This window comes from Halyomorpha halys, unplaced genomic scaffold, assembly GCF_000696795.3.
Source record: "Halyomorpha halys isolate HHAL.00 unplaced genomic scaffold, Hhal_1.1 Scaffold31.1, whole genome shotgun sequence".
NCBI classification, from domain to species: domain Eukaryota; kingdom Metazoa; phylum Arthropoda; class Insecta; order Hemiptera; family Pentatomidae; genus Halyomorpha; species Halyomorpha halys.
Window position 1 is genome coordinate 545,408 of NW_027107458.1, and position 16,471 is coordinate 561,878.

Genomic DNA, 16,471 nt, shown 5'->3' on the forward strand with positions numbered 1-16,471 from the left:
TATATATTATTCGATTTCTTCATTTTTGGGACTTCTTAAAAAATAAATTAAAATTGTTTAAAAAATACTACTCCAACATATTTTTGAAATTATGTTATGAGTTCAAAGAATTTCTCTCTTTTACTTTATTTCTGTTTTTCTTTTCCTGACCTTCCTTATCTTAAAAATATGAAGTATTTAAAAAATCAGAATTGGTAGGGAATTGGTAAAATTGGGATTTGTTGCAGGAATGTAACAATGATTACGACCTATGGATTGAGAATGGCTACGACTTTTATATTGACAGTATTCATCATATTAGTAAGTATTAAAATTGATGATTTTTCGTTTTAATAGTACTTAATTCTTTCTTACGTCTAACACTATTACTTTCTCCCCTCAATAATTTCTACATAATGGAATTTGGAAAAGTACATTAATATTATTTAGGCTTAAATTTATCTAAATAATATTAATTTTCTATCTATCCTAATCAAAGTTACCAAAATATTTATATAATGGCTATAAATGATATACTTTAAAAACTCTTCATTTAAACAATTTGAAGAGTTACTTCTCAAAAGAATTAAGTACACTACGTCATGAAGAAAGGTTGATAATCGTTTGTTTTTCTTTTGTTTTATCTGGGTACTTTTAATTACATTAAAGGTACTTGATTCAATTTTTTTTATAACCATAGTAATGGGGCAGTAAAGAAATGGTAGTGGATAAGGCACAACACCCTCAGGCAAACGTTCTAGTCCATGTTAGAAAATTTATTTCAGCTTATATATTATATCAACCATGGATGGACTCTAGGGTCATACCCAGCTTGTATAAATAGAGCACTTTATTGGGTCTGGGCATGATTCTGGTTGTTGAGCATCAATGCTCATCTCATCTCCTCTTTGTATAACAATTGGTCAAGAAACAGTATATCCTTATCACCTGCTGAATCCGTGACCCTTCGCAGATTATCATCAATAATTAAATGAATTTTACTGGGAAATATAATGAAACATGTAGAATGAATGTATATTGATATGCTTTTGATGAACTGAAATTTTATACCTGAGTCCAGCAATGGTATTAGGGTGTAAAACATACTCACTCAAGCATATATTAATTTTTAATTTTCTTAAACTTATTTTAGTGCCATCAGCTGACCTATAAAATTTTCAATCTGAAATAACTTATTTTTTTAATTGATGTAAATAATTAAAAAAACTAAAATTAATTCTAAACTTTAGTTTAGAACATTTTTTTTTTTATTTTCATGACCTTCTTATGGTAACTTAGCTTTGATTTAGTTTATTAAATATCATTGAGTAAACAATCAATCTATTTTATAACCAGACAGTATTAAATGTTTAAGTTTTGAAATATTTACTGTGCAACAAGAGTAAGTTGGTGAGTGATATTACATGTTTTAAAAAAAGGATGGTTTCCCATAAATACTTATGGGATAAGAAAAAGCTTTTTAAGATATATTTTAATTATCATATCATATCATCAGCTTTATAAAAAAAACATAATAAATTACTTATTTTAGGAAACTTGGTAAAAAAAGTTTTAAAACTATCAAGTCACTGTTAATTACAGAATGGTCAATGTTCCACTAATTCAGGCAATTTCAGGACTATAATATTGTTGTTAAATCAACCCACTGAATAAAAGCTTTACATTTTCTAATAAATAAAATAATATCACCCATCTTTTTAATTTTTTATTAATTTCAGTTTTTCAAGAAAAGTAAGAGGATACCCATTAGATTTTTCACCTATACTACCACTGAGCATTATTTCTTTTAAATTTACTATAATAAATTAAAAGATTAGCTTAAGGTTAGCTATGTACATCTTGGTGGCCAAGTTATTTTTATCTCATAATTTTATGTAAGCAACAGATAATTTAATAACTTTGATTGCAGATATTGACTTTAATACTAACAATTAATAAAACAAATTCTGAATCAATATGACCTATCATCTAACCAGGAAGTTGCTTTATTTCTTCTAAATAAATGAGTTCAGCAGACTTAAGAAACAATCTTTCCTGATAGTATGTTAAGGATTAAATAGTTCACAATAAAACAATTCTCCATCTATTTTTTCCATCATCATTTGTTGAATAACTTTAAATTTCCTTGTATAAATTTATTATCTACATTTTTATAGTCTCAATCAACAAACCTATCATTTGAAAGTGTATTTTTCTTTTTCAGTACTCTATTTTTCTTTGCCATAAAAATTACCATGTCTCTGTGTTTCTGTTGTTTAACATAATGTGTTTTATATTTTGTTCATATATAAATTTTTAATATTTAAAATTTAGGGAAAAAATTTAGTTTTCTCAATTCTTCAGTTTCAATTATCTAATTTTCATGGAAATTGGGAATGGCTATTAAATTATTTGTAATGTTCTACATGCTAAACAAAATATTTTTTTTTAATTTGATTAAGCTGTCTTTGTTTTGTAACTAATATAAATGAGAACAATTTAGTTTATAATTTGACTGATATATCTAGATTAGCTTTATTTCAATCTAAGCATAAATTTTGTAACTAAGTGACCCAGTATTTTAAAAGTTAAATGTATGATATACCATATATTTATATTTATTTATCTATGATTTTATCACAAAATTATTTTTATTGAAAAATAACAGAACCATTTACAAAATGAATACTTATTAATTTTAGGAAGCTGGATGTAACAATGTATTAGGATACACTCAGACTAATTGTCATGGAAAGAATGTTAGCTACCATCGTACCAGGGGTATCTACACTCAACCACACTTAAAATATGGTTATAACTTTATAGCCACTATACCAAGTTCTGCCCGCAACATTTCTGTCAGTCAACATAGATTAACATCAAACCATATAGGTGAGCCTTTCAAAATTTCCAATAAAAATTTGTTTATTTTGTGATTAAAATTTTATATATGTTTGTAAAGGGTGACTCAGTTTTCAGTGGCTTAACTTTCTGAACTAATTTTAAAATTGAGATCAGCCATAAAAACTAGTAAAAAATTGTTCTTCAGGAAATATTTAAAAATTTTAAATTTTATTTCTTCAATTTCTACTTCATTATTCTATAAGATGGAGCAGAGTAGCTCAGTGAGAAAGGCACTGTGATCCTTATCTTTTGGGTCCTAGTTGAAGTCCAGCTGTAGTAGATAATTATTTATTCTATTTCATGAGTTGTGAATTGACCTTGAAGTCCGTATTTGTATTGTAAAATATTTTCATGTGAATATTGACTGTAACAGTATTTGTAACCATTAATTCTGGAACATTTTCAGTATTTTTATTTGTGGTAGATGAATAAATTCTTAAAATATTTTATATTTAGCCCAGAATTGGAAACAAAATCTCAGGGGATGTGCCTACTAGAGTCGAGTGGAATCCCTTAAGCTCCTTTTACTAAGAGGTTCCATGGAAGGGGACCTTTTTTCTATTTTCTAGTGATAAAATTATTGAAAAAGTTTATTTAGTATTATTGCATTTATCATAGAGTTCCCAGAGGTGGTATCAATGGGTTTGACAAATTTAATTTCATGGCAAAACTTCCTCATCAGCATTTTAATGCTTTTAAAGCTGTATTTATTTTTTTTCTGTCATATGAACTGTGGACTGACCTTAGGGTCAGAATACCCTCCTAAGGACTTTTACCTTCTAAAAAGTGGATACTCTTTAAATGGGTGAGAAACCTGGCAGTTGAGCATGATCCTAATCAAATTACCTCCCTGCTCAACCATTGGTTTAGAAACAGTGCTTCTTAAGAATATGCTGAAATCTTGACCCTTCATGAGTTTTAGTAGTACAGGTTTTTTATGAGACAAAATACTTTTGGTACTCAGCTCATGAATGCAGGGATAATATGGACACCCTCAGGTTTCCTTTATCTTATTCATAGTTATATTAGGATGAATGATCAATGGTGTAAACATTCTTGTTGAATTATATGGTTCCTAAAATTAAAAATACGTTTGATGATAAAAGAAAAATCAATAAAAATATACATAAAAGAAATGGTCTCATTTCTACTTTAAAAATGATAAAAGAGTGATTTAGTTTCATAAATATTTTTATTGATTAGTGCACCTATATTCACTTTTTATTCTAAGAGAACCATAGTTTCCTGTTGAAGATGGTAACCCAAAAAAAATTAGGCTCTTCATAATTACCAAAAACCCAATGTCGAGGGCCTTCTGTAAAGTGGATATCAAGCTGGAGAAATCGCCTAAGACTAGACACCCCCGACAAGATAAACGCACAGAGATTACGGAGGAGGAAAATCTCACGAAGGACGAATAGATCCACGAGTGAAGCCACGGAATTGTCCGAAACCTCAGAGACAGAAAATGAAGCCGGAGACTCTGGGCGAGAGAATGATCAGCATGAAAAGAGGAGGACTTGGAGAAGAACCGGAGAAAGTGCAAGAAGAAGAGGAAAGTTTTGAGGAGTGTGCCCACAGAGGGGCGACCGCACGTTGGAGAATCATTATGTGAGAGGAGAGCACGGCAGTTTGCCTATTATACGAGCGAAGAGAGGAGTAAGCTGTCTGGTGGACACTGGAATCTCAAACACAATCGTCTGTCGAGAGGCCCTTGAGAGATTGAGTGATCAAGAGAGAGGACTACAGGTCAGAGTATGTAATTGTCAGTTGATCACTCTGGATGGGCCCTGCAGTATTGAAGGGGGAACAAAAATGGAATTGAAGGGCTAAGGGAGAGAAGGTAACAGTCCATGTAATGGGAAAAATGCCCCGAGACTACCAGATAATCATTGGTTGCGATCTTTTTGGAGAAGGTGGAAGCAAAGATAAAAAATAATGGGGGTCAGTGTGATATTAGCATTGGAGGGAAGAGGTACAACTGTCAGAAACTTGTGGATGACGGTAAAGCGAGAATTGGTGTTATTAACCAGAGGGAGAATAGGAAAGAGGCAATATTGAACAAATATAATGATATTTTTTTTAAAGAAGGGGAAGTACTAGGAGCTATAGGAATAACGGTGCACGAAATCACATTGAAGTAGGATAGGGTGACGTACGTAAAGGAGAGGCAACACCCCCAGGCACTTAGAAAACATATTAGGGAAGAAATAGAAAATTTACGGAAGCAAGGGATAATTGTGGACAGCACTTCACCCTGTAACAGTCCATTGTGGGCAGTACGCAAGAAGAGTGCCCCGGGCCAAAATGGTGAAAAGGTAGTAATCAATTATCGTAAACTCAATGAGAATACAGTCGATGAAAAATACCCTATCCCGAAATTTGAAGATATTCTCGATAGATTAAGCGGTGCGAAGATTTTTAGCACATTGATCTAAAGGCGGGCTACCACCAAATTAAAATGCATCCCAGGGATTAGCACAAAACTGCATTTACTTTTGAAAGAGGCCACTACGAATTCACCAAAATGCCATTTGGTCTGAAAAACGCACCTGTAACATTCCAGAGACTTATGGAAGAATTCTTGTGGGGATTGGATTAAGCAGTTTGTCAGGTGTATATGGACGACCTACTAGAGTTCAGCAAATCATAGAGTGACCATGTGAAACACTTGAAGGGCGTGTTCCAGAGAATGAGGGAGTTCGGCCTCAAGCTTTCCCGAGAAAAGTCAGCATTAGGGCAAGAGCAGACAATTTGTTGGGTCATACCATCTCCCGACAAGGTTTGAGACCGGACGTCCAGAAGGTGTCGGCTCTGCAAAGGATGGAGGTACCAACAGACGTAAAGGGGATTCGGCGATTAAAGCATTAAATAACTTAACGATTAAGCATTAAATGCGACAAGAGCATTAAATAACTATCGGAGGTTTGTTCCAGATATGGCAGAGTACCTTGTGCTCCTCAATAATTTGTTTAAAAAAGGAACCAAGATAGTTGTGACTCTAAACATAACACATAACATCCGGAAATGCATTGAGCAGCTTCAACAGGAACCAGTTCTTGCAATCAACGACTTCGAGAAACAGTTCACGCTCACAACGGATGTAAGTGAATATATAGTATAGTGAATAAGTGAATGCTCTAGGAGCGGTGTTGGCACAGGAGACTGAAGAGGGAGAGTAGCCTATGCCAGTTGGCGTCTCACAAAAGCGGAAGCCAGATACAGTGCCTTAGAACGGGAACTTCTAGAAATCGTGTGGGCAGTGCAGCATTTCCGGTCCTATGTGTTTGGAAGGCGTTTAAAGGTCCACACTGATCATAGACCTTTACAGTGGGTAGGTAAATTGAAAGTCATCCGTCCGTATCACCAGATGGAAAGAGATCCTCAACCAGTATAATATGGTGATCACATACAAGTCTGGTAAAGACAATATTGTTGCAGACTGGCTCTCAAGGGCAATAATGGTCAATGCGATCGAGGATAATCAGCGAGAAACATCTGTACATGCCAGACAGTTTTTGAGAGAGTGGACCCCGGAAGAAGAACAACAACCAGACACAGAGGAATCGGAAAACAGAGGAGAGACATCTGAATATGAAGACTCAACTATGGAAAGACCTGCCGAGATGGAAGAAATTGATAAAATCATTAATGATAAACGTCGCAAATCATTTGGAAAACCAAAACCTCAGGACTACTTAAGATGGAGCATGGAAAATACGGCAGCAGTAATATTGTGACTATATGGTCCCAGCCTAGTCTGAGAGGGAACCAAATTTAGCAGCACTAAAGGATGCATCGAAGGCCGGACAAACCCATCATCTATACGTAGGAAATGCAGTGCAGTGGGATAAAATCCGGCGTCTTTGGCGTACGGAACAGATTGGTGTCGATCGGTTTTTTATACGATGTACGATGATGGCAGAAACTCTCCGTGACGCCGAACGCCAAAAGGAGGTGACCCTCGCGTATCACCAGAGGAAGACCAACCATAGAGGGCTGAACGAAACACTACAGGCGTTGCGCCGTCGATACTTCTGGTGGGGTATAAAGCGCACAATTCAAGAAACCATCGGTAGTTATGACGTATGCCTGACTGTGTGATATATGATAGACACCCACCACAAGCGATCCAGGAGGAGACGCCCACTGCAGAAGCACCACTTAGTGATCTTCAAGCGGATTCGTTTACATGGAAGGGATACAAGTGGGTCACAGTGATAGACGTATTTAGCAAACTAAATTGCATACCCAGTGAAAGAGAGGTCAGCAGAAGCGGTGTTAAGAGCCCTAAGTACGTGGTTCCAGTTTTACGGCATAGAATAGAAATCGGATAGAATATCGTATAGTAGTGGAAGAGAGTTCGCAACGCAAGCATCAGGGAAGAGATGAAAATCTTGGGGGTGGTGTGGCACCTTAACACCCCAGGACATCCAAAGAGCCGAGGAGGTATTGAAAGGCTCCACTGTACCCTCAGTGACCACCTGCAGGTATATCAGTTAGAAAAAAAACTAGAACCGAACGAAGCGATGGAACGAGCGATTGCAACATACAATCATTCCATACACTCCGTCACGGGGTTTTTCCCCTTTTGAGGTTATTTTTGGACTGCGGGGACGCCGGAGGAATTACCAAGATACAGCGACTGAGGAGAGTAATATCGCCGTTAATTGTATGGAACAGAGGGAGATGTGGACTAAAGTCAAGGAAAAAATTGAGAAGGAGAAACGGAGAAGATTTACTGGACACAATCTCAATGTTCGTGATCTAATGAGCAACCTTACAATTGGGAGGGTGGTGTACCAGAAAGTGGGAACTAATTGAGGCAAAGAGCTGCAGAGGTTCGAAGGCCCACTCAGAGTGGTCACGATTAGAGAACACAATACTGTTACCATAGAAAGCTTGCAAGAACCTAAAAAGCAAAGATCAGTTCACCTAGAACAATAGAACAATTAAAGCTTCCTGCAACAGCGGTATCATGATGTACGGGACTGTACTCACCTCCCTTCCGGAGGACAATATTGTAAAGTTTTTATTTTTATTTTTTTTTTCATTCTGTTAATTTTAGGGACTTAATGACTTATGTGAAATTGTATTTTTTTTGTTGTTGTTTGATTTGCCTAATTTTTTTTGCATAAAGTGCTATTATGTTGAATCATATTTTTTTTTTTTGTATTTGTAACTTTTTTATTGATAATGTATTATAATTGTATTTGTATCTATCACAATTATTGTATTTTAATTGTATATGTCTTTTTCATTTGTATATAATAGAGTTTACGAGGATTGTTCGTAAACTGGTGGGGGAATTTCGGACTGTCAGCTGACAGGTCTATATCAGCTGATCGAGTAGAATAGCTGACCAATTGTATATATATATGGATGGACAGGCTCTGCAAATAGATCAGTCTTTGAGAGTATTTCAAGAGCCTATTTTTGGTTTCACTTCAGTAAAAGATAACTATATATATATATAAAATCTATTGCTATAAAAGTCATCAAAGCTATCAACTTGAACGGCCCTGATGTAGCTCTACAAATTGGGGTGAAAAAATGTAGGAAAATAAATAGTTGTTAACTATTTTTGTTTCTCTTTTGACTGCAACCCTAACCATCTTCTTCATTATTTCATTTTTTTAAATTACCCCACTTATTCAATTTAATGAAAGTAACTAAAAGAGCTATTTTTAATTTTTTAGCACTTATGAAAAATGATGGCTCTTACATAATCAACGGAAACTGGGTTTTGGATCGACCTGGAAATTTCATAGATTGTGGAACTTTCTTCACATACCACCAAAACCAAGATGGTGCAGGTTCTATGAAGGAATATGTTTACTCACCAGGCCCTCTTAATCAACCAATACAATTACTGGTATCAATAATTATCTATCATAATATAATTAAGAAGTTATGGTAGTGCTTAAAAACAACTTTGTATTCACTGTTCTGAAAAATATATGACCACTAACTACAAAGATCCTCTTTAATACACTAAACAACAGATAGATTCACAAAATATAGTAATTGAAAGAAAAGAAAATTAAAAACGTTCAAAGTAATCCAAAACAGTAGATATTAACTTAAATCATATTCATTGAGTTGACTATTTATTATCATTAAATAAGTTTATTTAAAGAAATCAAATGCCTTATTCTTAAAAAATTATTAAGCTTTTTGTTCGCTAAAACTATCCACATAAATATCTCATTATCTATTAAACTATTTCATTCCATTGTATTAGAAAACATTCTTTTGTATTAAAGTTGTACTATATTTATTTTTTAAATGTTTATCTTGATTTATCAGCTTTAGAAGATGAAATGTGTGTTTCTATTTAGAGGATTAATAATCAACTTTATTCATATTTTTTTATATCGTAATAAAGGTGAACTATTTCATTTTCAGCTGTTGGCATATGAAGTGAATGGTGGTATTACATATGAATATGACACTCCGATAGGAAATGCCTCATCATCAAACCTTGATGGTAAGAATTTTTTTTCAGTATTTCCCAATTGTAGTGAATATTCAGTTTCAAGGAATATTTTGTGTTCTTAAACTTACAGGCAGTACCAGGTGATGCATTTTAGTCTCATTAACATTATGTCATACCAAATTTACTTTGAGATATTGCAAAAATATTTACTCTAGCAGAGAAAGACATTGTTTAGTTATGTTATAAATTTTAATAATATGTATATTGTAACAATGTTATCTAGTCAATCGATTATAATTGAAATTATTGATAAATTAAAACAGATGTTTTTGGAGAGTGTGTAAAAAAATAAAAAAGAGAGAGTAACTCTAAATTAGTTAAAAGTGTTGTGAATACTTTTGTTCCTTTGCAATAAAAAAAAATTGTTGTTGTTTTTGTTCTTTGTGTTTTGTTTCTTGGACAGGTAACACAAGACAATTGGCGTCAGAAGCAGTATTTTGGGTAAGAAAATGAGAAGAAACTTTTTTTTTTTTTATTGTAGATAGGAAGTGAAGTTACTTGGAAGAAGAAGAGATTAGGGACAGTTATCACACGGTCAGGCAGCGAATATGGAAGATTTTTTGTCATACTTAGGGAAATGAAATCCCCCATGGATGTAATGAAATCTGGCCAGGATAAATTGAAAAAAAGTCTGACAGTCAGGTTCAAGAATATTGAAAAGGACTTAGGAAACACAGGGAAGAAGGTTGGAAATGTGTAAAACCAGCTAGGTCTGGGCTCTGATGTTGAAAAACAGGTAAGGACCACAGAAAGACAATATGAAGGTGAGAATGGAGTGAATATATTGGGAAAATCAATAATGAAGTTGACTTCCTATAGAACAGGAGGCTAGGCCAGTTTAGACCGGAGGATGTATCTAATAAAAATTACTCAATCAGTTCAAGACATAGAGAGCACCATAATAATGATAAAAAAATTGGAAAATCAGAAAGTAGTAGAAGCATAGAAGTACTAGAGACTAAAGACAAATCAAAACAAGATTCCTCTTGGCATCATAGGAAACTATTTATAAGAAGGATTCCAAAATCTAGGATGTGAAAGAGGTCCTGTTTGGGATGAACAGTTTTTAAGAAGGGGCAGTGTAACGATGTTATCTGGTTGATCGATTATAATTGAAATTATTGATAACTTAAAACAGATGTTTTTGGACAGTGTGTAAAAAAAGAAAGAAAATAGAGTAACTCAAAGTGTTGTGAATACTTTTGTTCCTTTGCAATAAAAAAAAATTGTTGTTTCTGCTCTTTGTGTTTTGTTTCTTGGCCCAAGTAACACACGACAATATATATCACAATATTTCAAAAAGAAATAGATACCATTGACAAAATGAGGTATATTAGTACACGAATATGGTAAGACGTAGTACAACAAATATAGAATAGTGATACTATTCTAAATGGAAGTTTTTTCACCACAACATCTTAATAAATAAAAACTGACAACTTCCTAGGAAATAAAATCCAGAATATTCATGTTATATTACAAACAAAATTTTATAAAGTCCATTTTTTGTATTCAGGTTAAGCTCTGTTGTCAATTTTCTGATTTACATTGGAATTTTACCTACATCTGTATTTGTGTGTTCTCATGTGTTTGTATGTTTTTTCCTAAAATATTACTTTTAAATTTTAATATTTGTATTAATTAAAAATATTGTCTTTTCAGATCTAACTAATGATGCTGCTTTAATGTCTAAAAACTCTTTTATTCAGCACAGGTACCTTATAAAAAATATCTCATTATTTAATATAATAATTTGTGATCATAATATTAGATGTAAGCATAGTTTTACAGAAGATGCTTTTATTATAGCAGCCAATGATATACATTTAATTTATATAAATTAATATTAGTCCTGTTAGAGTTAATCGTCTTTATCTAGCATGATTTTTACAGAAACACTCCTTTACTTCATTCATGTAAAGTTAAAAAATTCATAGGTCTGTTTAAGTTCTATCACTTTGAACAACCCTGCAAAGTGGGGCAAATATATATAAATATATGTATATATATATATATATATATATATATATATATATAAAATTCATGTTGTTACATTATAATACATTATTACAGCTTTGTTGAATGAATTTAGCAGTAATATATGTATTAAGTTTACTTTAGCTAATTTATTATTTTATAGTCAACACCTCCCACGTTCCTTAAAATAAAACTCTATATCAATTTATAGATTTTATTTTAATAAAAATAATCCCCAATTTTACTTTATTTTATTTTTATAAATGTAATTATATAAAACTTACAAGTTTTTATATTTCAGAGTTAACCATGACAGAAATAATACAATTGTGAATGAAGATGTGAGCACTAACAGAAGGCGCCATTGGCAGAAGCATTATATCTGGAAAACATGCTACAAATCATGCGGAGATAGTAATATCCCATTTCACCTTTTTTTTATATATATATATGTGGAGTATTATGACTAAATCGTTAACTTTTAGCACTATGTTCATAGTTTTTTTATAACTATTAATTTTTTTCAATGAGAGTTTATCCAGTAGAAAATAATGGAAATTATGAATTGTATATATTTTAGCTTTCGCATGATTAACATATATTCTAGAAGCAATGAAATAGATAACGAAAAAACTATTTCTTTCCATAGCTGTAATTACATTTTAATTCCACAGATACTTATATTAGGTGAACTCTAAATATGAAATAATGCCACCATTACTACACTCTTTCTTTCTTTTTCCTTTTTACAGCTTGATTAAGAATCAGTTAAAAAATAAACCTCTATAAAAAATAACCAATCTATAAAATAGATATGACCATTGAGACCACCCACATATGGCTTTTCTAGCCCAAGATGACTAAATTCATATTAGAGTAGTGGAAAAAATGGACTCTCGGTAAATGGGTAATTGGAATGACTGTGACTACCTCTTTAGAGAAGTTATGTGTAATCCTTCTCAGGTCAAGTGAGAATTACAGAGATTTTGTACAAACATGAAAATTTAAGATTGTAGCTGATCTTATTAAACTAACTGAGTGGTTTGGGAAAAATTATCCTTTTCAGGCTACCAGTGACATCATCTCTGTTAGGATAACATTGATTGGAAGCAAAACAATCGCATGTTATAATGCTGTAACAATTGATAAACAAGCAACTTAACTAGATAGTAAACAGTCTCAGAAGGATCAATAACTCCCCCATTCGACTTTGCATCAATCAAGATCAACATAGAAAAGGTATTTCTAGATCCTTTTATATATTTCAATGTACATCCATGAAAGCCAATGAAGATTCAAAACTTATTTTCAATATGTACTAATTAAACTAATTAGCCCCTTCACCTTTGGTATCTTTAATGATGGTGGTATGAGGAAATCAACAAAGTGAGTTCATTACAAAGAGCTCAATCTAACTACCAAAATTGTGGGTGTGACACTGCTATGGATGAAGAACTTCTCAAGAAAGTTATTTGGCAAAGAGATTATTATTATTACCCAATATCAGCCATGTGTGGTTCAAAATCAGGGGCGTGAGACATTTTATTTTTACAACCCTTCACAAAGTGCAGTGCCAACACAACAGAATTCTAAAAGAGTAAGGTGGAATTCATCAACCAATATTTAAAATCTCCAAACGTCTAAGGAGCTTTTTCTCATACCTTTACTTAACCAAAGAGAAAATAGAGAAAGCTGGGGGAAAAATTGTATTTAATATCAGACACAGACATACATTGGCTTATATTATATAGAGTTAGAGCAGTAGAACAACAAAGAATACAAAAGTTGAGTTTTTCTGAAAAATCTCAGAATTCAAGCATAAAGTTAAAATAAATCTAACATTCAAAAGGTTGAAGATAAAATAGTAAAATATTCTTGAAAAAAATGTAATGCTCTATAACTCTCCTTCTAATGGCTTTTTCTTAGTACTAAGGGCTTAACTTCACAAATAAAGATATATTTTTTTAAATTAGCAAATTTTGAGTAGTCTGAATAATTGTTTTTAAATTTTTTTTTTTGTTCTTTTACAGCCACTTACGAAACTGCAGTTTGTGTGCACCATTCAACTGAAATGATTGTCCCTGAAAAACAATGTTCTACTTTGCAAAAGCCTATGCAGGAAGACTATAGATGTAATACTACTAGTAAGCCATGTCTTCCAGAGTAAGTTTTCTTTTTCTAAGAATATAAGTCAATTTTTTGTATAAATTACAAAATTTTAATTACATTTGAACTAGAGAGTGTATGTATAAGTATTTATTTACTGGATACATCCTTCACAATTTTGCCTTGTGTAGCCACCCTAATGTTTAGTGGACTTGTGTAGTCAGCCTCCCTCAAATTAAATCTTCTATGCAATTCCTTATTCTTGAAATCCTTAATGCACTATTCTTCCTAGAAAGTAAGGAGCCGTGTTTTGTACTCAATAAGAGCAGGAGGAAGAATATTAGTTTTTTAAATTCTAACTTTCAAGTTTTTGGACAAAAGGGGGAGGCTGAGTATTTCGCAACTGAAAAATTACAAGCACTTTTTTCCTTCATCCTCAAAATTTATTTCTAATTGATTTCATTTTTTCTGGTTATTGTATACTAATAATTAAATGTTGCTACAAAATCAAATATATTCCCTTTTATCACCTAATCTATTTTCAAAATCTATTCTAATACTAACCATATATTTTGTTTTATCCCTATTTTATTTTTTGTTTTATATTTTCTGCATCTTCACCTAGAAGTATCTAATATTAGCATTCCCAAGCATAAGTATTTTATTTACCACTTAGAGTTGAACCTTTTTTGGCCAGAAAAAAATATACATATACATATGTTATATACCAACCTCATTATGTTGTACATTACCCACTGCCAAACAAGTGAATTCTTGAAATTCCTAATTGCTGAATTCAATTATTTGTTATTGTTTCTTGTTTTTAATTTATAATTCATATTTATACGTTAAACTTTATGTTGGAAACCAGAAACTTTATAATCAGTAGAGTCTTGACAAGTAATTAATTACTATAAATAATTAAACCTTATAATTAATGGCACCCTTAACAAGCTCTAATTGATATTTGAAAAAAAAAATTGCTCATAAACACTGTTTACATAACCAATTTCAAAAACATTCATTAGGTCCTAGATTTACACCCCTAGTTTACAGATTGACTTTGGCGATAATAATAATATTTTTACAAAATTCATTTTCATGTATCTGGCTGAATATAAAATCTGTTAACAGTTTTTAAAGAAACATTGAGAAACTAAGATCATTATCTTAGAATGGTTACCTAATAATTAAATTATAAGGTTATTATTTGAATAGTCAAATAATAGTCTTATAATTTAATCTGTATAGATAGAACTGAAGGAAGATGGTCAGGATAGGTATCAAAAAAGGATACTCAAATAACAAAGAAACCATTTCTTTGAAAGCAACATTTCAACCCAAGTTAAATATTATATCTTGACCTTCATTAAAGTTCACTGCTAAAGAGCCCTGAATATGGCCTCTAATATGGGTCGAAAGATTATTTTCAAACAGATAGTTTTTTTTTCAATTTTAGCACTCATTTTTGATCACCAACTGGATCATCTTCCTTCAATAATAATTAAAATTAATGACCTTAGAAAACTTCCTTGTTGAAAGTTCCTTATTGAAGAAATTAATGTAATTATTTTAGTGACATACAATAGTGTTTTAATTTTTTTAAATTAACATTCAGTTTTATTTTTATTAAAGATGGGTACCTTCAGAATGGAGTCCATGCTCAATGACCTGTGGAGAGGGAGTACGGGTAAGAGAAGTGGCTTGTAAACAGTTATCTTCTTCTGGATACCCAATGATTTTACATGGTAAAGCCTGTTCAACCTTACCTCCTCCTACAGTTCAGAAATGTCATTTGAAAGTTTGTGATGCAGTTACCTCAACTAAAACATGGGATGTTGGACAGTGGTCAAAGGTATGACATTTGTATATATGATTCTTCAAATAAATTGATAGCAGGGTTAACTGGTATTATTATCTTTTTAGGATATTTAGACAGAGGATATTTTACAATGGACAAATATAAAATATTAAAGAATTTTATGAATAACTAAAGGAAAAATAGAAAATAGTAGAAAATAGAAAATAGTAGAAAATAGAAAAATATAAGTAGATGGTCAGGGTTGCGGTCAAAAAAAAGAACAAATAGTTTAAAACTATTTTAATGTCCAACGTTTTGCCCCACTTTGCAGGACTTCATCATGGCTAAAAAGATACAAAGAATAGAAAACTGAGAATATTACAACAATAAGATACAATAAAATATTAAAATTATTGTATCTCATTGTTGTAACATTCTCAGTTTTCTTTTCTTTGTATCTTGTTAGCCCTGCAAAGTGGGGCGAAATGTTGGACATTAAAATAGTTTTAAACTATTTGTTCTTTTTTTGACCGCAACCCTGACCATTTACTTATATTTAAATCTTTACGGTCAACTATATATACATATATGAAAAATAGATGTATCTGATTCGTACAGGAAAAGCCAAGACCTTAGCATAACGACTTTGTTATTTTAAGTTAAACAGGTTTTTTTTTTTTTTTTTTTTTGGCAGGAACAAAATTTAAATTCGTTATTCCCATCTCAAGGAACCCTGAAAAATAAATTTTTACAGTAACAGAAAAATAGAAAATTTTTGTTTATAATTTTCGCCTTCGCGCAATTTTTTTTTTATAATCAAAAAATTGTGATTTATATTTCACAAAAATTGTGATAACTTCAATACAAGCCCACCAATTTACACAAAACCTGAGGATGTATGTAGGGTGCTACGTGCTTTCACATAACACCCTACTCTGGATTTTTAACCATTGCTCATTTCAAATACAACTACTTATTTAGTATTTATGATGGCAATACTTCTCCTGACTCATTGTATATTTATTGGTTTGGTAAAAAATAAAAAATAATAATAACTATTATTACTGTTTTCATGACTCCATGATTATGACAATATTAAAAAAGTTATGACTATCTTCATAACAACCATGGAAGCACAAGATATTTATTTTATCGTGTAGTTAATAATCAAATTCTTTCATATTTTATATTTATCCATTTCTATT

General features: G+C 31.9%; 1 protein-coding gene across 4 annotated transcripts in view; it reads left to right on the top strand.

Moving 5' to 3' along the window:
• LOC106685203 (thrombospondin type-1 domain-containing protein 4) overlaps positions 1-16,471 on the top strand; it is a 495,278-nt gene that overhangs the window by 473,388 nt on the left and 5,419 nt on the right. For 2 of the 4 annotated variants that reach the window (XM_067045748.1, XM_014427783.2), the window contains 8 exons: positions 228-300; positions 2,682-2,871; positions 8,583-8,758; positions 9,292-9,373; positions 11,045-11,096; positions 11,661-11,773; positions 13,390-13,522; positions 15,101-15,320. In XM_067045748.1, coding sequence (XP_066901849.1) covers positions 228-300; positions 2,682-2,871; positions 8,583-8,758; positions 9,292-9,373; positions 11,045-11,096; positions 11,661-11,773; positions 13,390-13,522; positions 15,101-15,320 — 1,039 coding nt within the window. The remainder of the gene's footprint in view (positions 1-227; positions 301-2,681; positions 2,872-8,582; positions 8,759-9,291; positions 9,374-11,044; positions 11,097-11,660; positions 11,774-13,389; positions 13,523-15,100; positions 15,321-16,471) is intronic. The other 2 variants (XM_067045746.1, XM_067045747.1) reach the window with 1 other exon arrangement.